The sequence below is a fragment of the Ovis canadensis genome, chromosome 8 (assembly GCF_042477335.2).
Source record: "Ovis canadensis isolate MfBH-ARS-UI-01 breed Bighorn chromosome 8, ARS-UI_OviCan_v2, whole genome shotgun sequence".
Classification (NCBI taxonomy): Eukaryota; Metazoa; Chordata; class Mammalia; order Artiodactyla; family Bovidae; genus Ovis; species Ovis canadensis.
This window is the reverse complement of record NC_091252.1, coordinates 81,732,839-81,756,041: the sequence shown is the minus strand read 5'-3', so window position 1 is coordinate 81,756,041 and position 23,203 is coordinate 81,732,839. Positions and strand designations below refer to the sequence as shown.

General features: G+C 38.3%; 1 protein-coding gene across 2 annotated transcripts in view; it reads right to left on the bottom strand.

The window, feature by feature from the left end:
- Positions 1-23,203, bottom strand: part of GRM1 (glutamate metabotropic receptor 1) — a 438,224-nt gene that overhangs the window by 33,102 nt on the left and 381,919 nt on the right. For both annotated transcript variants that reach the window (XM_069598640.1, XM_069598642.1), the window contains exon 6: positions 15,073-15,199. In XM_069598640.1, coding sequence (XP_069454741.1) covers positions 15,073-15,199 — 127 coding nt within the window. The remainder of the gene's footprint in view (positions 1-15,072; positions 15,200-23,203) is intronic.

The window sequence follows — 23,203 nt, the reverse complement described above, 5'->3', positions numbered from 1 at the left end:
TGGAAACTAAACTGCGGTTCCATTGAAAGTTAGATGGTCACAATGTAACAGAATAAGTTAATAAGAAATAAACGGACACATTCTTTATTTTTATGTAGCTATTGTTCTGCAACAAATCCAGCTCATAGACACAAGTCCTGCTCATTAGAAAAGCATTTTCTTTCTTTCCTTCTTGCCAGCCAGAAAGCTGTTTTAAGCATAAATTTCATTTGAATTCCTTAGAAGAATCTGTTTTCTCTTATTTACCACATATTATATTACTCACTTTAAGTTACTTACTTTAAGTCTTAGTGTCTCACCCCTGTAGTAATGTATGATCTGTATGTGGCATCTGAGGGCCTTTGACTTATCAGCCTCTAATAGACATACTAAGGAAGGATGAAACCTCCCTCACCCACCTCTTGAAAGGAGAGACAGCCCTGTTTCTAAATGCCTGGCTTATCTTTTCCTTCCAGAATAAAGTCTGTTTTGTATTTCACAGAGAGAAAAACATTTGTCAAGTCTTGGCAAAAACCCTTTCACATGGTTTTGTGTTTGGTCTGGGCTGTTATTTCCCGAATTGTGAGAATAAAAACATATATTTCCATAAATTTAGGAAAAGATTCATTGTTCTAAAGTCATGAGAGCAAGGAACCACCAGAACCTGTTTCAAATCTGTTCAGTCATTCAACAAGCGCTGCCGTCAGTGAACACAGCTTTTACATGTTAACCAGTCAGTGTCAGTCTTGGCTTCTGATAATCACTCAATCAGGAACAGCCTCATTTTAACACATAACTGTCGACCACTTACAAGCACACGCTCCTGGCTGACCAGAGTGGCCTCCCTCTTTTGTGTGTCTGTATTTTTGGCATTTGTCTGTATCGAAGTCTCAGGTCATCATGGAAGAACTCCTCCCAAAATAAGTCACATTTTAACTCGAAATCTTTCTGTTTCCTTGATAAAGTTTAGAAAGATGATTTGATAGAATAATAATGACCATTTTGGGGGACACAAGCAATAAATTAAAATACTTAAGAACAGCTTGGAGAAGGAAATGGTAACCCACTTCAGTATTCTTGCCTGGGAAATCCCATGGACAGAGGAGCCTGGTGGAGTCCATTGGGCCGCGAAAAGAGTCAGACACAACTTAGTGACTAAGCAACAACAGTAGGCAAATTAGGAAATAAAATGCTTAATAGTCAATACAGTAAGCCCCTTACATATGAACACATTCTGTTCTGAGAGCATGTTTGTAAGTTCAATTTGTTCATACGTCTAATAAAGTTAGCCTAGGTACCCAACTATCATAATCGGCTATATACCACTGCTTTTACACTTGCTTCTGGACATCCTGGCCTTGAAATAAAGATACTATACTACTGTACTCTGTACAACACTGCACAGTACAGCACACAAAAGCACAGCCACTTGCACAGGACGCACTCTGTGACAGTGCATGCCAGACACCAGAACTAACTTACACGATTGGACACGTGAACACACGTTCGCATCTTTGAAGGTTCCAAACTTGAAGGTTGGTATGTAGGGGACTTACTGTATTCAGCTCTTTTAATTGGCATTCTGAGGCTGCTAAATAAAATTCAAATTCCAACGGAGTCTTTGTCAACGCCTTTGTAACATTCCAAAAGCTACTCTCTTTGCATTTCTCTTTTTGTATGCAACCTGGTTTTATAAATGAGATATTCTATCTTTAGAGTTTTTATTAGCAAAGTATACTGCACTTAAAATTTTTACAACCCAAGTCAGATCCGCTGAAGTCGAATGAAAACCCTGGTCTAGAGCCAAATTGAGAGATATAATTAATGATTTTCCTAAACTTCAGGGGTACAGGCAAAATATTTTGGGCAGAATTCAGGATTTTCATTAGACACTTATTGTCCTGAACTGCAGATATGTACCAATTAACTCAATTAATTGTTAGCCTCATGCGGCAAAATATTTTTAAAGGAGTGGATTAGAAAAGGGAAGATTTAAATAACTCAGTGGTGTAAAATTTTAAAATAGAAAATATATTACATAAGAAAATTTCAGAAGTTTTTCTTTCACTAAAAGATTCAAAACAAAGATGAAAGATAGATTTTAGGAAACCAGCAAACATCTGAATTAGGAGAATCAAACATAAAATGAAATGTTAAAATTAAAAATTACCAAGTTACAAAATATCTAATATTTGATCAGACATTTTCAGATAGACTTTAAAAGTAAATAAGCTAGAAATCAATATAATACATTTGAATCAGTTCTAATGAGATGGATGAAACTGGAGCCAATTATCCAGAGTGAAGTAAGCCAGAAAGAAAAACACCAATACAGTATACTAACACATATATATGGAATTTAGAAAGATGGTAATGATAACCTTGTATGTGAGACAGCAAAAGAGACACAGATGTATAGAACAGTCTTTTGGACTCTGTGGGAGAGGGAGAGGGAGAGGGTGGGATGATTTGGGAGAATGGCATTGAAACATGTATAATATCATATAAGAAATGAATCGCCAGTCTAGATTTCATGCAGGAAACAGGACGCTTGGGGCTGGTGCACTGGGATAACCCAGAGAGATGGTATGGGGAGGGATGTGGGAGGGGGGTTCAGGATTGGGAACACATGTACACCCGTGGCAGATTCATGTTGATGTATAGCAAAACCAATACAGTATTGTAAAGTAAAATAAAAAAAAAAATAGTGGATCCTTAGTTAAAACAATTAAAAGGGCCTCTATTCTCTGTGATTTGGGAAGCTACAGATAAGAAAAGGGCTTCCCAGGTGGCACTAGTGGTAAAGACCAAGCTTGCCAGTGCAGGAGATGTAGGAGTTGTGAGTTCGATCCCTGGGTTGGGAAGATCCCCTGGAGGAAGGCGTGGCAACCCACTCCAGTATTTTTGCCTACAGAATCCCATGAACAGAGGAGCCTGGCAGGCTATTGTCCATAAGGTTGCGAAGAATTGGACACGACTGAAGTGACTTAGCATGTAGCATGCAGATAAGAAAGCATACAGTTATCACAAATAAAGGTGTCATTTAAAGAATCATCCAGGGAGAGGGTGGGATGATTTGGGAGAATGGCATTGAAACATGTATACTATCATGTAAGAAACGAATCGCCAGTCTATGTCTGATGCAGGATACAGCATGCTTGGGGCTGGTGCACAGGGATGACCCAGAGAGATGTTATGGGGAGGGAGGTGGGAGGGGGGTTCATGTTTGGGAACGCATGTACACCCGTGATGGATTCATGTCAATGTATGGCAAAACCAATACAGTATTGTAAAGCAAAATAAAGTAAAAATAAAAAATTAAAAAAAAAAGAATCATCACCCTAAACTAGAGCCTGTTATACAGAGTGAAGTCAGTCAAAAAGAGAAAAACAAATATCATATATTAATGCATATATATGCTTCCCTGGTGGCTCAGTGGTAAAGAATCTACTTGCCAAGCAGGAGACCTCGGTTCAGTCTGTGGGTAGAGAAGATTTCCTGGAGAGGGCAATGGCAACCCACTTCAGTATTCTTCTCTGGGAAATTCCATAGACAGAGGAGCCTTGTGGGCTACAAGCCATGGGGTCTCAAAGAAGTTAGACATGACTTAGTGACTAAACAACAACAATGTATATATATATATATATATAGGGAATCTAGAAAAATGGTACTGATGAACATATTTGCAGGGCAGAAATAGAGATGCAGACATAGAGAACAGATTTGTGGACACAGCAGGGGAAGGAGAGGAGGGGACCAATTGAGGGAGTAACATTGAAACATATGCATTACCACTTGTAAAACAGATAGTTAGTGGGAAGCTGCTTATATAACAAAGGGAGCCCAGCCCAGTGCTCTGTGATACCTAGAGGGGTGGGAGGGAGGCTCCAGAGGGAGAAGACACATGTATACATACGGATGATTCACAATGCTATGATGAAGAAATCAACACAACATTGTAAAGCAATTAACCTCCAATTAAAAAAAAATCATTACCTCATTTTAGGACAACTGCCTAAAATCTGTCTAATGACTTAACTCTGCGGAAGACACTGGCACCCACTAAGTCCCTGTCTGTCCTCTGACCTCCCAGAAGAAATAATATTTCTTTGTTATTGATATAGATGTCTGTAATGTCTACCAATAATTTCACTATTAATAGAACATCAAATACCTTGGTTTAATAAAATAGTGAAAAGCTAATGCACCAACACATAACTGGGACTTTGAGACTATTATCATAAGAATACATTATTCTTGGTGACACAAAACCCCACAATTCTAACATGTAGGTAGGGTTCACTGTCAGACAAGATGTGCTACAGTTCTTGCACATGGTCAAGTTATAGTTGACTTAATCATGAAAATACCTGTTCAGTTCAGTTCAGTCATTCAGTCGTGTCTGACTCTGTGACCCCAAGAATTGCAGCACGCCAGGCCTCCCAATCCATCACCAACTCTCCGTTCACCCAAATTCATGTGCATTGAGTCGGTGATGCCATCCAGCCATCTCATCCTCTCTCGTCCCCTTCTCCTCCTGCCCCCAATCCCTCCCAGCATAAGGGTCTTTTCTAATGAGTCAACTCTTCACATGAGGTGGCCAAAATATTGGAGTTTCAGCCTCAGCATCAGTCCTTCCAATGAACACCCAGGATTGGTCCCCTTTAGGATGGACTGGCTGGATGTTCTAGCAGTCCAAGGGACTTGCAAGTGTCTTCTCCAACACCACAGTTCAAAAGCATCAATTCTTCTGTGCTCAGCTTTCTTCACAGTCCAACTCTCACATCCATACATGACCACTGGAAAAACAATAGCCTTGACTAGACGGACCTTTGTTGACAAAGTAATGTCTCTGCTTTCTCATATGCTATCTAGGTTGGTTGTAACTTTCCTTCCAAGGAGTAAACGTCCTTTAATTTCATGGCTGCAATCACCATCTGTAGTGATTTTGGAGCCCAAAAAAATAAAGTCAGCTACTGTTTCCACTGTTTCCCCATCTATTTCCCATGAAGTGATGGGACCAGATGCCGTGATGTTAGTTGTCTGAATGTTGAGTTTTAAGCCAACTTTTTCACTCTCCTCTTTCACTTTCATCAAGAGGCTCATCAAGAACTAAAGTTCTCTTCACTTTCTGCCATAAGGGTGGTGTCATCTGCATATCTGAAGTTATTGAGATTTCTCCCAGCAATCTTGATTCCAGCTTGTGTTTCTCCCAGCCCAGCGTTGCTCGTGATGTACTCTGCATATAAGTTAAATAAGCAGGGTGACAATATACAGCCTTGACGGACTCCTTTTCCTATTTGGAACCAGTCTGTTGTTCCATGTCCAGTTCTAACTGTTGCTTCCTGACCTGCATATAGGTTTCTCAAGAGGCAGGTCAGGTGGTCTGGTATTCCCATCTCTTTCAGAATTTTCCACAGTTTCTTGTGATCCACACAGTCAAAGGCTTTGACATAGTTGATAAAGCAGAAAGAGATGTTTTTCTGGAACTCTTTTGCTTTTTCCATGATCCAGCGGATGTTGATCTCTGGTTTCTCTGCCTTTCCTAAAACCAGCTTGAACAAATACCTGTACTATGTATAATTAAAGACATTATCCAAGTAATGCCTTGTGTCCTAGAATTCCTATGGAGAAAACACTCCACAGAAATAGGAAGATGAATTGAAACAGAGCTCATAAGCATGCAGATTATCAGAAATATCTAGATCACCACAAATCTTTAATTTTTGTATAAATATGAAAATGCTACACTATGTTCTAGATATATTAACAGTATGAAAGAAAGAAAAGTGAAAGTGAAAAAGTGAAATGTTAGTCTGTCAGTCAAGTCCAGCTCCTTGCAGACCCTATGGACTGTAACCACCAGGCTCCTCTGTCTATGGAATTCTCCAGTCAAGAATACTAGAGTGGGTTGCCATTCCCTTCTCCAAGGGTTCATCCCAACCCAAGGATCAAACCCAGATTCCTGCACTGCAGGCAGATTCTTTACCTTCTGAGCCACTGAGTAAATGAAATTAACAGTATGGCAATATCAAATAATTATTGTTCATTGTGGTAGGTAGCTTTTAAGATGACTCAGACTGATCCCCACATCCTGGGATTCATGTCTATGTGAACTTGAGTGTGAACTAGGCCTATGACTTGCTTCTTTTCTATAGAATATAGCAAAGTTGATAGGATGTCTCTCCCATGATTAAGCTATGTAAGATGACAGTCTTCATCTTGTAGCAGACTCTCTTACCGGCTCTGATGAAACAACTCCTATTTTGCTAATGTCCACATGGCACGGGACTGAGAGCAGTCCTCATCCCCAATCCCCAAAACAAACAAACAAAACTGAAGCCCTAAATTCAAGCCTTTGATGATTGTATTCTGCCAATAACTAGCTAAGGGAATTTGGAAGTGCACCCTTCCACAATCAAGCCTTCAGACTAGATGCCATCCATAGCTGATACTTCAATTTTTAGCTTTGTGAGAGATTATGAAGCAGAGAATTCAGCTAAACTGTGCCCATATTTCTGACCCACAGAAACTGTGAGATAATAAATGTGTATCATTGTAAGCTACTAAGTTTGGAGGTTATTTCGTTGGAAAAGACCCCGATCCTGGGAGGGATTGGGGGCAGGAGGAGAAGGGGATGATAGAGGATGAAATGGCTGGATCACTGACTTGATGGACATGAGTCTGAGTGAACTCTGGGAGTTGGTGATGGACAGGGAGGCCTGGCGTGCTGCAATTCATGGGGTCACAAAGAGTGGAACACGACTGAGCAACTGAACTGAACTGAACTGAATTTGTTACACAGCAATAGATAATGAATTTACCTTTTAAAGCCAACCTCTTTATTTCATAGCCAATGCTTAGTCTCTTTGCCTAAGGATAGTTGCAGGCATAAACTAAGTTAGTCAAAATATCTTTAGATTTTGTACAAGGTCTTTAAGTCCTTGTACCACCTGTAATAAATCCCTATTATTAACTGAAATTGTCTAACATTTTCTTCTAATTAGCTAGTTATGAACTGCTGCTAATTCTCCCCATATTACTATTCACTGATGTAATAAGTGAGCATAATTAAGCTCTATAACCAAAGGTGGAGAATCTCAAGATTGTGCTTATGTTATTCAAGGAGTGTCCTTGTCAAATAGAATTTTGAATACCCAGTACTAAATATTAACATTGTTTCACCATGAGTTATACTAAAACTAAAAAGAAAACCACTAAGTTTAATACATGAGTAGTCTAGTCAGTATTATAAAATGCAATACTCTACCACAATATAAATATTTTTAATAATTGAATTTTGGCTTCTTTGTACCCTATCAAATTTTAAAAGAAAAGAGGCATATATTAAGCTAATAACTGGTATGATTTCAGAATAATCCATTTACTTAATACTATAAAGACACATTTTAAAAATTCTTTAAATACTATAAAAACACATTTTAAGTTTTCAGTTATTTTTAAAATAAACAATAATATCTTGATGTGTTGATGTTATATAAAATAATTGCTAAATAATAAAATAATAGTTCAGACCTGTAACATTAAAAAAGGTACTATAGAGGCTAATACTAGTACCGTAAAATATAATATAAATATTTTAGAAATGATTATACTATACAGACTACTCTAAGAGTCCTTACACAAGTCTCATATAAAACAATAATGAATAGTGTATATTAATGACAACAAAACAGGACAAACAAGTGCATTACCTCACACATGTGGACAGGATGGATATTTTGTATAATAGAGAATTTTAAGAATTCAGTTATAGGAATACAAAATCTAGCCAGCAAAGAAATTCTTAAAAGAAATGCCAGATCTACAAGGATATTATCTGGCAAAGCCAGAATGGCTGTCTGGCAGTACCACATGAAGTATCCAATAGACACTAGATAAAATTCTGATGGAAAAAAATTAAAAAATTCATTTCAGTAGAAACAAATTGGCCACAAAATTAAACACTAATGGGAAAACATTTCCAGGATAGCAGATGCAGCCAGTTCATGCTTCATTTGTAATTAAATTAATCTGGGAAAACTGTAAAGGTGGGGACACTGACTGACGCAATTGTAAAAGAATCCTGTGAGTAACTCCAAATGCATTGCCTGCAGTTATCTTCTTCATTGGTTTATAAATATGTATTAGTTTAAACACTGTGAATATTTTCTAAAGCATTCCCATGTTGACAAACCACAACACTTATAATGTCTAAAATATGATCTTAGCAAGCATGTTCCAACTTACCAATCTAGGGATATGAAAATGTTTCATTGGAACATTTATCCATGAATCTAAGTTATATGAAGCCAGCCTCATTCTCAACCTTTTGAACAAATAAAAGGGAACCTTAATCCTGCTGGAGGTTGCATTCCTAAGTGACTTTAACCTGAGGATTTTCAGAGCACCTGCAGAAGCTGAAGGCTCATGGAAGCTAATGAGCTAATGTAACAACTTTGAAGCAAATGATCATTAAACATGGTCTTCTGTGCAGGATTATCTTCATATTCCTACATGTATCATACTTTTTTTTTTGTATTCTCTTGCTTATTCATACTTTTCTTCTTGACTGATTAAAATCTATACAATTTTTGTCCTTAATGTTCTCCTTACTGGTAATAAGTATTTGTCTAAACCTAGGTTTTACTAGAGACAATCATACTCTAACTCAATAATCCAAGTACTATTGTTAACTACAGTATTAGGATAATCTTTGCATATGCAAATATTTTACAAGTTCAAATACTTGGAAAGATTCAGAAGACTCACAGAACATGCTCATGTAATGTCTTCATTCAAAGGCAAAAGGAAAAGTACAGTGAGAGAAGGACAGTGCAGGTTAGCAGCCAGGGACTAAGAGGTATCCAGGTACCCCTGGAGGTTGGCTAACCCTCCTCCTTAAACCTAAAAACAGGACAAATAAGTGCATTACCTCACATATGTGGACATGATGGCTATTTTGTGTAATTCTCTCAAGATATCAAAACTAGCACTTCTCAAATTTAAGATGGGCTCGTTCCAACAAGGTCATGCTTTATCAGTGGATTGAGCTACAAAAATCTGCACAATGAACATTAATTCTGAGACAGCACAAGATAGAAACTCTCACTGAAGTCTTTCATGGCCCTCAAGTTGTATAGCCAAGTCGGCCTGTCTAATAAAATATGCATCAGTAAATGAAGTAACGTTGGTTGTCGCTAGTGGAGTCTTAAACTTTAAACCACATATCATAAATCCTAGCCCCCTTAATGTAATCAGTTTAAAGTTTAAAACTCCACTGGCCTGGAGAAGGAGATGGCAACCCACTCCAGTATTCTTGCCTGGAGAATTCCATGAACAGAGAAGCCTGGCAGGCTACAGTCCATGGGGTTGCAAAGAGTTGTATACAACTGAGCAACTAACACATACGCTTTAATGTAACCAGAAACTAAAGACTAACACTCCGCCATCTCCATAGGTAATCAGTCTTCCGAGTCTAGTTGTAAGTTAAGCCTACCTTACCCGGTGTGCTAAACACAAATGAAGAAAACCATCCTTCTGGTAGAAGCCTAAGTATTCTTGTGTTGCAACAGTAAGCAGTTTGGCATAACAATACCCCAACGCAGTATACCTACCCCACCATTCAGTCAGTTCAGTTTAGTCACTCAGTTGTGTCCGACTCTTTGCGATCCCATGAACCACAGCACGCCAGGCCTCCCTGTCCATCACCAACTGCCAGAGCCTACCCAAACCCGTGTCCATTGAGTCGGCTATCCAACCATCTCATCCTCTGTCATCCCCCTTTCCTCCTGCCCTCAATCTTTCCCAGCATCAGGGTCTTTTCAAATGAGTCAGTTCTTTGCATCAGGTGGCCAAAATATTGGAGTTTCAGCTTCAGCATCAGTCCTTCCAATGAACACCCAGGACTGATCTCCTTTAGGATGGACTGGTTGGGTCTCCTTGCTGTCCAAGGGACTCTCAATAGTCTTCTCCAACACCACAGTTCAGAAGCATCAATTCTTAGGCACTCAGCACCATTAAGATTGCTTTATCTCCCGTGAAGATCCTAGATTCTTTTTTTCCATGTGAAAAGCAAGATTTTCAATGCCAATCCAAGACCACCCAAAACAGAATCACATACAGATTGGGACTGACAATTTACATTTTGAATAAGCTTCTTAAAAGTTGTTTTTTCTTGTTTCTTTTCCTTTCTTTCTTTTTTTTTTTTTTCTATTTTTTAAGACATCCTAAATTTGAGAAGGGCTAGCTTTGATATTTTGTGGGAATTAGACAAAATATCCATTGTCCATATATGTTATGTGATGCAATGTACTTTATTTATCCTGTTTTTTTTCTTTTTTTTTTTTTTAAGAGAAGGGTTTCCCAACCTCCATTGTTTAGTAATTCTAAGAATAGAAGGGGTGGTGGTTAAATTCAATCAGTGGTTTAGAATGAGTGCCCTGAACCTACCTGGCACCCACAAGGAGAAGACTTTAATAGGAGTTGTGCATACTATATCTAAAGCGCTGAGAACTTAAGGACCTGGCAGTGTTCATGGGTAGAGTTACCCCAGACAAGTCAGTTTCCTTCTAGTAGACTACAAGTTACTGAGCAAAATCCAAGAGAAGTGGTAATAATTCTAATCTGAGGACAAGGGTTAACTTCTAATTTTCAAACTAAATATTGGCTCACTTATAACATCCAAATGCATTAGAGGAGGTTAAAATTTAATATCTGAATTCTTTCCAATTAAGTAAAGACAAATTTAATATGAAATAAGAAACAAAGATAGGCCACAATTATTCCACCTAACTTGTGTTGGGACATTTAATAACATTTACAATACTGCTTCACAAATGCATAAGGCTTCATTGAAATGCTTTCTCTGATAGGGAAATTCTATTCATTATTTAATCTTTAAGCTCAAATGTCCCTTCCTCTTCCTCTTGCCAGGGAAAACATGATTGCTTTTTTCTCTGTACTCATATGAAATTTTGTACATAGTCCTATTCCAGGACTTATAATTGTCTGCTTACATGTCTAGTTTTATATTAAGTTTGTTTTCTAGGATATAAACCTTGTCTCATTCACCCATATGTCCCAATATCTCAAAAAAATATCTGGCACAAAGAAGGTGGTTGTGTATAATACAAAAGTAAATAAATAAGTAGATAACATGAGAGGTGACTACAACTGTTAGGCAGGGGAAAATAGTTAAAAGTTAATTTTTATAACAGTGTTTTATATTTTTATTGTAAGATTTAGGGTAGTCTGACTTTATGAGGAATTATTTTATACTATTTGACTTTTTAAAAGGAATAAGCAGCATTGGGTTTCTTATAATTGGTCCATGAATTGTTAAACCATTATCAAGTTGTATATCATGGCAGGAGAAATCTCTGTTTATACACCATAAGAAGTAAAGTGTGAAATTTAAATGCTGAATTAAAATGTGCATTTTCCCAAGAAGAAAACATAAGAAGCTTATTAACAGCTTCAGAAGACACTTCCTCTAAGAAATATACTTTTTTTTTTTCTTCATAGCCAAAAAGCAACATATCCTAATGAGAATAAAAACTCACTTGTTAACATACTTCTATTCATTAATTTTAGTCTTTGGAGCATATATGCAAAGTATCTCATAAAATGATTTTAAGCATATTTTAAACAAACTTCACCTTCAGTAAAAAGCACTATTTTCCAAAGAAGAATGATTTCTCATTTTAACTAAAGTTCAGTTCAAAAAATCCACCCATGAAAATAAAACACTTACTTAAAGGCAATGTATATACTCCTCTTAGTATTTTACTGATTTTTGTTTTTCTCTGCCTGTGAGTCTTCTCTTTTCACAGCTACTGCTATCATGGCAACAGCCAAAAACACACTGCCAGGAACTGTGCCCTTGCTCTGAGCCTGACATGGCACCCAGTAAGTGACAGATTAGACCTCATTTTCCATTCATGTGAAAAAGTGGAAGGGATGCAGAAACAATAGGTGCCATTAAAACTAAGTATAAATGAGGATGAGAGATGCATGTTCTGAAAGATCTTAAACATAAGAGTTGTGACATAATTTGGATATATGATCCAAATTTAGCCACTTGTCTGTTGTTATAAGATAAAGGCAGAATGGCGTGTTGCTTGGCTCAACTTTTTTGAATGTTAGTGATTTTTACATATATGATGGATGAGAGTAGATTTACTTCTCTAGAAAGATAGTTGCATTAAAATTATAAGTTGCTTTTATAATTAAGGAGGGTTGTTTTAAATTGTTGCTAGTCTAGGATGGTCATTGCTTGGCAGTGGACAGACAATATATCCACAATGGAAGATCTCTAAGGGATAAAACATACGACTTTGAGTTCCGTTATTATATTAGATCTTTAAAAAGTTTTTTTCTATTTTAATATTGGATAGAAGTTCTTTTCATGTACGAGAGAAGCTTCAATTAAAGGGAAACTGAGACAGTAGGAAAAGTCTGGGGAAGCTCCGAAAATGTAGACAAGAGGAAAACTTGTACCTCAAAGCCAGGACTTCTGACACTTAAGATTAATCTTAGAAAGGGGCTAGTTTTGTCTTTGATTCTCTTTCTTGTCAGCTGCGGTCTCAGTCAAAAAGCAGAGAGGACTGACTCTGAAGTCAAACCTAGTTTTCAAGCACAAGGGTGATCTAAGGAGACTACTTCCTCAAGATAAACAGGACAGGAAGCGCACACTGAGTAAGAAGATCAGTTCATGAAGATGTGAACCTGTGCGGGAGGAGGCTTGTGTCCAGAACAAGGTTGGAAAAGCTTCTTCAAGTCAGTCCAATGCATGCAACCATGAGATAAATTCAGAGTGAAAGAAAGCGCTTTAGACCCAGAGACAAAACCCCTAGATTCTCTAGGCGGCTTCTCCTATCAACCATCTGTATTGACCTAGATGAACTTGGGTGAGTTCCTTCTCTCGAATTCTCTCAATAGAACAAATATTTATCAGGCAGCAATTATATATGTTCAAGGCACCAGGCTGTGAGCCAGAGTTTCCCAAGGGATGGGACAGGAACTAGAATCTGATGGGTCCCGTCTCAAAATTAGTGAGTGGGGATCTCTGCAGATGAGTAATTCCTGGGTGATTTTTAGGCATATTTGAAGTTGAAAATCAGCTTTCAGCAAGAGAATTAAAAAACGGGTGAGACAGAGTTTGTACCTTGAAAAACATTCTAATTTCTTTTCATTTTAAAATGGCCTTTGTACCAGGTGATTGATAAAAGCTTTGATATTCAGTTTATTTCCTAACTGTATTAACATTTTACATGTCTCTTACTTTAAAAAGTATAATTTTAATTATTGACCTTTTTCTACTCAGGCAGCCATTTTTGATGTCCTCTGAATAAGCCACGCAATTTCTTAGTTTTAGAGTCTTATTTGGGAAGAAGTGAAAAAGTAAACAGCACTCGTAAATGTTACCCTAATGATTTTCAACAGCACACAGGGAAGCGTGGGGTCAGCAGTCAATGAACTAGGACCTGCTTCTAACTAGTTATGACCCTGGGCACACAAGTATGCCTCTTCAGGCCTTAGCTTTCATGTTCTAAAATGAAGGATTGTGTTACTCAGATGATAGAAGTCTCTATGAACTCAAAGTTTCTATGGTTCTCTCACTCTTAAAATTTGTGAACAACATCTGTGACACATGTGTCATCTGTAAGCTCATATCAGAGTTTTTGGAAATCAAAACTCATATGTACATACTAAGTCGCTTCCGTCATTTTCAACTCTGTGGGACACTGGACTGTAGCCTGCCAGACTCTTCTGTCCCTGTGATTCTCCAGGCAAGAATACTGGAGTGGGTTGCCATTTCCTCATCCAGTGGATCTTCCTGTCCCAGGGATTGAACCTGTGTCTTCTGTCTCTTGCATAGGTAGGCAGGTTCTTTACCACTAGCGCCATCTGGGAAGCCCCCAAACTCACATACCTGAACATTACTATTGGGAAGCTTATAAACTTGGGTAATCCATCCACAGGAATCCCACTGATTTTACGAGTAAATCATCTCCTGCATTCATTTATGCCTCTTTATTCCCATGTAGCTGCTCTGTTCACACCCTTCGAAATTACTCATTTGGACCAACACAGTAGCTTCCTCACTTCTCTGTTTTCAGTTTAGGTTCACTATCCTTGTCCACACCGCCATCATGGTTATCTTCCTGAGACGCCAATATCATGACATTATTCACTACTTTAAATGCTTCTGTGGTTCTCCTATGCTTAAAGCCAAAATCCAAACATTTAGAATAAGTTCTTACAGAAGTTCCTTACCATTTGCTTCCAGTGTCCTCATCCAATCTCATTTCTGACCATATCTCTCCCAGGCCCTTGTATTTACCAAACAACCCCATATAGTTCCATGGTTTTCCCCAAATGTACTACATGCTTTCATGTTCCCCATGTTCTGCTTTCTATCTGGATTTTTTTTTTTTTTTAATCTCTGTGTCTGCCTAACAAACTTTATAACTACTGTAAAATCTGTCAGGCAGATGAGGAGATGAAAGAAATTCCAGACAGAGAGTAGAGCATGGGAAACATTTATTAAAATAGAGGCTTCCCAGGTGTCTCAGTGATAAAGAATCTACCTGCTAATGCAAGAGAGACTGGGGACTCAGGTTCGATCCCTGGGTTGCGAAGATCCCCTGGGAGGAAGAAACGACAACCCACTCCAGTATTCTTGCCTGGAGAATCCCATGGACAGAGGAGCCTGGTGGGCAACAGTCCATAGGGTTGCAAAGAGTCAGTCATGACTGAGTGACTAATCACACTATTAAAATAACTATTTTGTTTTATATCTTTACATGTTTCTTCCCTGATATATTTTCAGATAAAAATTATAGAAAGAAAAACAGAAACAACTGGTATACAAGAATACCCTTTGAATACACTTTTATTTATATTTAAATGAACTTTCAATGTGGATGATGGAAAATTTTTAAGAGCTTTAAGTGTACCTTTGACATGAGCAGTAACAATGTAAATAAATATTGAAAAAGACACGAGTCAATCACTCACATTTTAAACAGCAGGCACATTGCAGAGGCCAATGTTTGGGATAAGGTTGACAAGTGAGACAGTTCCTACCTGTCAGATCTGCATTGGGCCACCATCCCAAGTCACAAGCCTTGCAGGTGAACTCATCTTGCACATACTCATTCTCTTTGCAGGCAGTGCAAATCCAGCAGCAACTGACTTCCCCTTTCCGTATGACCTATAACACAGGGATATTTCATATGCCTTAAGTTTAGTTTCTCCAGAAAGCCTTTCTTTTTTTCAGATGAGGACTTGCTTTCATACTGCAATTTTTTTTTTTTTGAAGACTAACTCCCCCCCCCCAAAATTGTACATATTGAGGAACCTCAAATACATGGATTGAAGTATACCTCACTGCATTAGAGTTCAGATGTGAATTTCAATTCACTCCATGTTGGATTTGGAGGCTTTTCAATAATCATTTCTTTTATAAAGGGAATTAAACAGTTTAATGCTATCATTTTATATATATATATATATATATTAATATGCATTGATAGTTCTCAGAAAAGTAAAAGTCCATTTCTCTTTTTTATACTGTTATGTTGTAAGCTCCCTGATCTTTACTACCATAATGTCTAATATGTTGCTAATCCTATTGTTTAAAATATCATTTCTAATACCCTTTGTTTTTCATTGTTTGAAATCCATCTCCATGTATCATCTCATGATATGCACGTTTTCTTTTAAACCCTTTTGTATGTATTTATAGTAGGCATTTTAATTAGACTATTAATTCCATCATCAATATAATGTCTAGGACTGTTTCTATCACTTGATTTTCTTTCTGGTTATGTGTCACATTTTCTCATTTTGTCACAGGTCTAAAACTTTTTAACCAGATGCTGTGCATAAGGTATAGAGTGCTGGATTTTTTTCTTGAAGTATTGGCCTTTGTTCTGGCAGGCAGCCTAGTTGCCTGGGGCTCAGTTTTGGCCTTGTTTTTCATCCTTTAGGGCAAGTCTAGAATATTCTCTAATCTAGGAATAGTTTACCCCTATTATAAAGTGTGACCTTGCTGGGCTCTTTGCTCAGGTCTGTGTATTCAGCAAGGTATCTCTACCCTGGCTTATGGAAACAGGGAAAATTCTTGGCCTTGTGGGGCCTCTGGGAATCCAGCACCTCAGTAATTTTTCTTTCCTCGGACTTTCTACTATACTCATGCAGGGGACTTCCCTGGTGGCTTACATGGTAAAGAATCCACCTGTAATGCAGGAGACCAGGGTTCAATCCCTGGGTGGGGAAGATTCCCTGGAGAAGAGACTGACTGCCCACTCAAGTATTCTTGTCTGGGGAATCCCATGGACAGAGGATCCTGGTGGGCTATAGTCCATGGGGTCACAAAGAATAAGACACAACTGAGTGACTGACACTTTCACTTTATACTTATGCTGTCGCTGCTGCTGCTGCTAAGTCGCTTCAGTCGTGTCCGACTCTGTGCAACCCCATGGACAGCAGCCCACCAGGCTCCTCTGTCCACCGGATTCTCTAGGCAAGAATCCTGGAGTGGGTTGCCATTTCCTTCTCTATCATACTTGTGCAGATGGAGTCAAATACTGCTGGGAACTCATACACCAACTGCTGGAACTCTTTTTCTGAATTGATTCATTTTCTTTCTCTGCACTACTGATTCTATCTGCCTTGGCTCTCCTAAACCTTGGTTTCTGTCTTCTTAAATTATCAAGATAGCCAAACTCTGCTTGTGTTCTTTCTCACTAAATAACAACCAGGAAATTGCCTCCAGACAGAATGCCTGAATGATTTTAGGGTTCACTTCTCTGTTTCCTTTCAGTTCTTTGAAATCAAGGTCATACACTGTTTTCCAACATCTGAACACAGTTATTTCATATATTGCGTCAGGTTTTCTGATTGTTTACAGCAGAATGCTGTCTGAACTTTTTTATTCTCTCATGGCTGGAAACAGAAGTCTTTCCCTAACTTGTTCAGTCAGTTCAGTCACTCAGTTGTTTCTGACTCTTTGTGACCCCATGGACTGCAGCACACCAGGCTTCCCTGTCCATCACCAACTCCCAGAGTTTACTCAAACTCATGTCCAGTGAGTCGGTGATGCCATCCAACCATCTCATCCTCTGCTGTCCCCTTCTCCTGCCTTCAATCTTTCCCAGGATCAGGGTCTTTTCAAATGAGTCAGTTCTTCACATCAGGTGGCAAAAGGATTGGAGTTTCAGCTTCAGCATCAGTCCTTCCAATGAATATTCAGGACTGGTTTCCTTTAGGATGGACTGGTTGGATCTCCTTGCAGTCCAAGGGACTCTTAAGAGTCTTCTCCAACACCACAGTTCAAAAGCATCAATTCTTCGGCGCTCAGCCTTCTTCATAGTCCAACTCTCACATCCATACATGACCACTGGAAAAACAATAGCCTTGACTAGACAGACCTTAGTCGGCAAAGTAATGTCTCTGCTTTTGAATATGCTATCTAGGTTGGTCATAACTTTTCTTCCAAGGAGTAAGTGTCTTTTAATTTCATGGCTGCAGTCACCAGCTGCAGTGATTTTGGAGCCCCCAAAAATAAAGTCTGACACTGTTTCCACTGTTTCCCCATCTATTTCCTATGGAGTGATGGGACCAGATGCAACATGTTAGACATTATCAAATGTTCTCATATGTAAAGTCAGAAATCAAACAGTAAATATTGCCATAGCTTAAAGTCATATAAACCTTATCCTTTGTGAGGATAAAATTATCTTCTTGCAGATCAGGTCAAAATGTATTAATGAGCCACTATTTTAAAATTACATGAAAAATATATCATGACTGTATATTTTCAGAAATTGTAAAAGGCTTTCTTTTTCTTCTTTTACTTTCAAATAACTTTAGAAAGTATACTCAAACTGTTTTTCTGAAAATCCACATTTATTCTCAGAGTAAGCATGACAAATTTATGCTGTATTCCAAACTATAAATTTTTCTAATGCTATGGAGAAATTTAAAAAGTAATGCTTTATTATTTTAATTAGTATAAAAAGTACGAAATAATGTCTATCTCTTCAATCAGCTTTATCTTTTTCCTAACTATAAAATGAATACTACAAATTAGACAAATTCCAAAGATAATAATTCTAAACAAATATATTTATGCAAGATAACTAGTGAAAAATAGATCCTATGGGTAACTGCCACATGGAAATATACTTAAAATTAGGTTTTGAATGACTGAATAAGTGCATAAAAAATGATTAGCTTATACATTTATCAAATAATGAAAAAAGAACCGCTCAGATGGAATTCTTTTGTTACTCCTTCTTATTCAGCCACCAAATATGTGCACTTTTGACATATAACATCTAAATTATGGGACTTGTCTTTTCAGTCTCTGAGCTACCCCTCCAGACTTAAGATTCCCTGGTGGCTCAGATGGTAAAGAGTCTGCCTGCAATGCGGGAGACCCAGGTTCCATCCCTGGATTGGGAAGATCTCGTGGAGAAGGAAATGGCATGCTGGTTTTTGGTCCCTGACTCTAATCCTGTAACATGGCTCTAATTTCTTCCAACTCCAGCGTAACATGCACGCAACTGCCAAGACTATTACTGTGAGCTGTGGGCTCCTAAGGGAAGGGAATCATGCCTTACTTTCACTGTTTTCAGATCACAGTCATCAAGAAATGTACCAAGAACACGCAGTAGGTGCCCCCTGAATAAGGGTTGAGTTGAATCTTTTTTAACAATGTAATTAAGCCACTCAAGGAACTTTAGTGCCTTCCTTTTCTAATATCTTCAAAACATAAGCTCTTTGGTCAGGCGTTTACTTAGACCCTGGTCCGTGTTTCTGCCCGTGAGTCTGACTGCTAATAATTTCTTACATAAGTCCACCAAACAAACATTATGTCCTCATTAGTGTCTATATAACTGTTTGTTTTGGAGGGAGGCTTCAAGTAGGGCAGACACATCATCTGATTTATTTTTCCTCTGGCTTTCTTTCTACCATTTGGAGAAAAGATTTTAAGGAGGGCAAGAGAGAGAGAGCATATGTTGTTTAATCCATGGTTTTAATATGCAATAATATAGTAAAGAAATAAATATATTTCAATAAAAGAAAAAATATTCTTTTCCATTCAGAGAACTCTCTTTCTTCCATCAGCTCATCTATGTCACTACATTTGAGTCCTGACATAGGCTCCAGGAAGTATGTCTGGTGCAGTGAACCCTTTGAAACATTATCTCACTTAAAATCCTCTGTAATTACTAATAAGATATAGTTGGTATTCTATTACCACAAGTTAGTCAACTTTTGTCCACTAATTGTGTCACATGTTATGAAAGAAGTAATAGTGTTAGTCACTCAGTCGTGTCCGACTCTTTGTGAACCCATGGACTGGAGCCCGCCAGGCTCCCCTGTCCCTGGGATTCTCCAGGCGAAAACACTGGAGTGGGTTGCCATTTCCTCCTCCAGGGGATCTTCCTGACCCAGAGATCGAACCCAAGTCTCCTGCATTGCAGGCAGATTCTTTACCATCTTGGCTGCTGGGAGGACCCACCCGTATATGATATATACGCTTCATTGGGATGGTACTGGGAGGGAGGTGGGAGTGGGTTTCAGGATGGGGAACACGCGTACGCCTGTGGTGGATTCATGTTGATGTGTGGCACAACAAATACAATATTGTAAAGTAAAAAAATAAATAAATAAAAGAAAAAAATTCTTAAATTATTGTCTCATGTTTTCATCTCCTCATATCACAAATATTTTAAATTATTTTTATATTTTTGCACTAAGTGATATTTCTTTTGCATGTAATATATAGTCAATAACTGAATAAAGTATTGTTTCATTTTTGTTACAGTAAAACACTTTTATGACAGTGCTCAGTCATGATAAGAGATTTAATGTTTCACTGAAATTTTCCTTGAAGGAGCAAGACTTCCCAAGACACAAGAACGGTTTTGATTCCTTTTACATTCTATGTACTGATGCTCTGTTTATTGTTAGCAAGACTAGACGACTTGCTGCTTCACACAAGGCTATGATTCAATTCCATATACACTGTAGGAGTCTTGTTTATGCCATAGGAAATCAAGTGTTCTTTTCATGAATATGTTTCCAAATAACTTGAAATGGATTTTTTTGAGCTTTATTTAGCAAAAGGATAAAAGAAAGTAAACAGCATCAGGAGAATATAATGAAGGAAAAGTAACAATACATTAAAGGAAACAGAGACATTTTCTTCAGGAGGAAAATGCCTGGAAAACTAAACAGAATAAAGACTTGGGTCCTACCTAATTAGGTCTGTAGGAAAACCAGCTGACGTTTAGGTTTCCTTTGCATTCACAGTGCTAGCACAGTTCTTGGCACATATTAATTATTCAATGATTATTCAATAATGTATGTGAAAGGAAAGAGAGAAATAATAAGGAATAGGACATAAACAGGAGAAATTAAAATGAACAATTTAAGAAAACAAAAAATAGGAGGGATTGAAAGCTTGGCAAGGACTATAGAAAAATACCAATTTAGGAAAATCCCTACATTGTAATTTATTACAGGGAAAATGTAACAAAAATCATATAGGAATATAAAATGATCACAAAAATGGACATATATTGAACCAGCCCATGTGTGAGGAACTCTGTACAGAATTACACTAATGCTCACAACCGCTCCATGGAGTGAAGTTAATTATGTACATTTTGCAGGTGAGGAAACAGCTGCAGAGGGGTCAGCAGCTTGTGCAAACCTCAGTCACATCATCTCCAGGTATTATCAAGATCTAGGCTCTTCCTAGTGTAAAAACAGTTATCACAGTGATGATATGTTATACCAAGAACCAAAACTATATCTCAGAAGTTGGCAGATATTTATTCACTTATCCAACCTTCATTTAGTGGCCCAGTGTGCCAGACATGGTACGACACATGGGGACAGATAAATGGAAAGACTTGATGATCACTGAGGTTAAGAAGCTCAAAACTCTGACAGAGTAGAGTATAACGATAGAAGAAGGAATGATATGCTTCTGCAGGGCATATGCAGTGATTTAGCCATTCATTCATTCTCATTATGTACACAGAGTGCCAGGCGCTGCATCAAGGGTAGAGACCATCAGTGAATAGCTCATATCCTTATCTTTGAGAAGTTCTTATTCTAGAGAAGGGCTTTGAGAAAAACACAGCAAGAAAGAGGAATAGGGTTCAGGACAGGGACCAGTAGGAGGTAAGAGGCCTAGGAATCAGACTTTAGAGGCACTTAAACCTTTCAGCATGTGGAGTCCACCCTGCACTTGCAAGATCTTGAGTGGAGTAGGGGTGGGGTTGGGCAGATCTCTTTGGTGTATGTGCAGTAGGCTTCTGAATTGCCTCATCTTAGTCCCAGTCCTGTGGGAGGAGGCACATGGAACTGGGGACTGCAATTTTGCATGTGATGGTCAGGTAAGGCTTCACTAAGATAGGTCATTTGACTCCATTAAAAATTAATTTTTTAAGAAAGATATGCCATTTGAGTAAAGACTTAAGAGCAGGAAAGGAGGAAGCTCTGAAAACATCTGGTGAAAGAGAGTTCTAGGTGGTGGATCAGCTAGAGCAAAGATTGGAAATAAGAGCTCTCTGCATACTTATGCTATTGCCTTCCTCTTCTACTTTTCTCTATGTGGGTAATGTGCCAATAAATGTTTACTTTAAAAAGACTTTGGGCCCTGCTTCAGCCACAGCCACCTGCAAGACACAGGAGATCTGCTGGGCTCCTTCTCTGCTCCATGTCACGTGAGTCAGTGGCAGCTCCTATCAGCACCTGTCTCCAAAAGTGGCAGACGAGCTAGATCTGAGACCAAAGTGAAAAGAAGAAAGTGTTAATTGCTAAGTTGTGTCCGACTGTCTGTGACCCCATGCACTATAGCCGGCTAGGCTCCTTCGTCCTTGGGATTTTCCAGGCAAGAATACTGGGGTGGGTTGCTATTCCCTTCTCCAGGGGATCCTCACCACCCAGGGATTAAACCTGGGTCTCCTGAATTGCAGGCAAATTCTTTACCATCTGAGCCACCAGGAAAGCCCACCAAGGATAAAGTGATCATCAAAAAGTTCAGTAGCCAGGAGATCAGCTTAAATACTGGTCAAAGCTTGAGAGATGAAGCCATCAGAGTGACTGTGAATAAATTAATGATGATTCCATAGAATTTCTCATCATAACCAGTAAAGTTTCCTCTTCACCCAGAGAGACTATAGTAATTTCATGATTTCACATACCCACATACGTAATAAAACCCACAATATTTTGTCTTCAACTTTTTCCAAAATTTTAGCCAATATGGTTTTAGTAGCTGGGGCAGATCACATCATTATTATGCAATCATAAGCTTCTCAGATAAAGAATTTTTTATATTCCTGTGTGCAATTTTTATTGAGACTCTGCCATCCTGCAGCGGACTTTGAAAGATATTACACAATGAAAGAACCATGTCTTTATTTCATTGGTTACATTAACTATAAGTTCAGTTCAGTTGCTTAGTCGTGTCCGACTTTTTGTGACCCCATGGACTGCAGTACACCAGGCTTCCCTGTCCATCACCAACTCCCAGAGCTTACTCAGACTCACATCCATTGGATCGGTGATGCCATCCAACTATTTCATCCTCTGTCATTGCCTTCTCCTCCTGCCTTCAATCTTTCCCAGTATCAGGGTCTTTTCCAATGAGTCAATTCTTTGCATCAGGTGGCCAAAGGACTAGAGTTTCAGCTTCAGCATCAGTGCTTCCAAATGAATATTCAGGAGTGATTTCCTTTAGGATTGACTGGTTGGGTCTTCTTGCCATCCAAGAGACTCAAGAGTTTTCTCCAACACCACAGTTCAAAAGCATCAACATTAACTATGAACAGCTTAAAACTTATGGGCAGTTTGCTTTGATTCACAGAAAGAGGAGGCTGAGGAGGACAGGACAACTGTAATTGATTATGTTACTGTAGCTATGTGAGAATTGCCTTTATTCTTAGAAAACAAAAGCTGAGGTATGAAGTTTCATGATATTGACACCTCACTTTCAAATGGTTCAGAGAAAAAATAGTTAACCCGGTCCTGAAGTATACAGTCTGTAAAAATAGATGTATTAGGGCTTTTTTTTTTTCATGTGTATAAGGTATATTTTACTATATGATAATATGGCATTTGTAATGAAGAACCACATATGATATAGTCCATGTTCACATAATGTCTCTGTAATTCTATCTTGATTGGC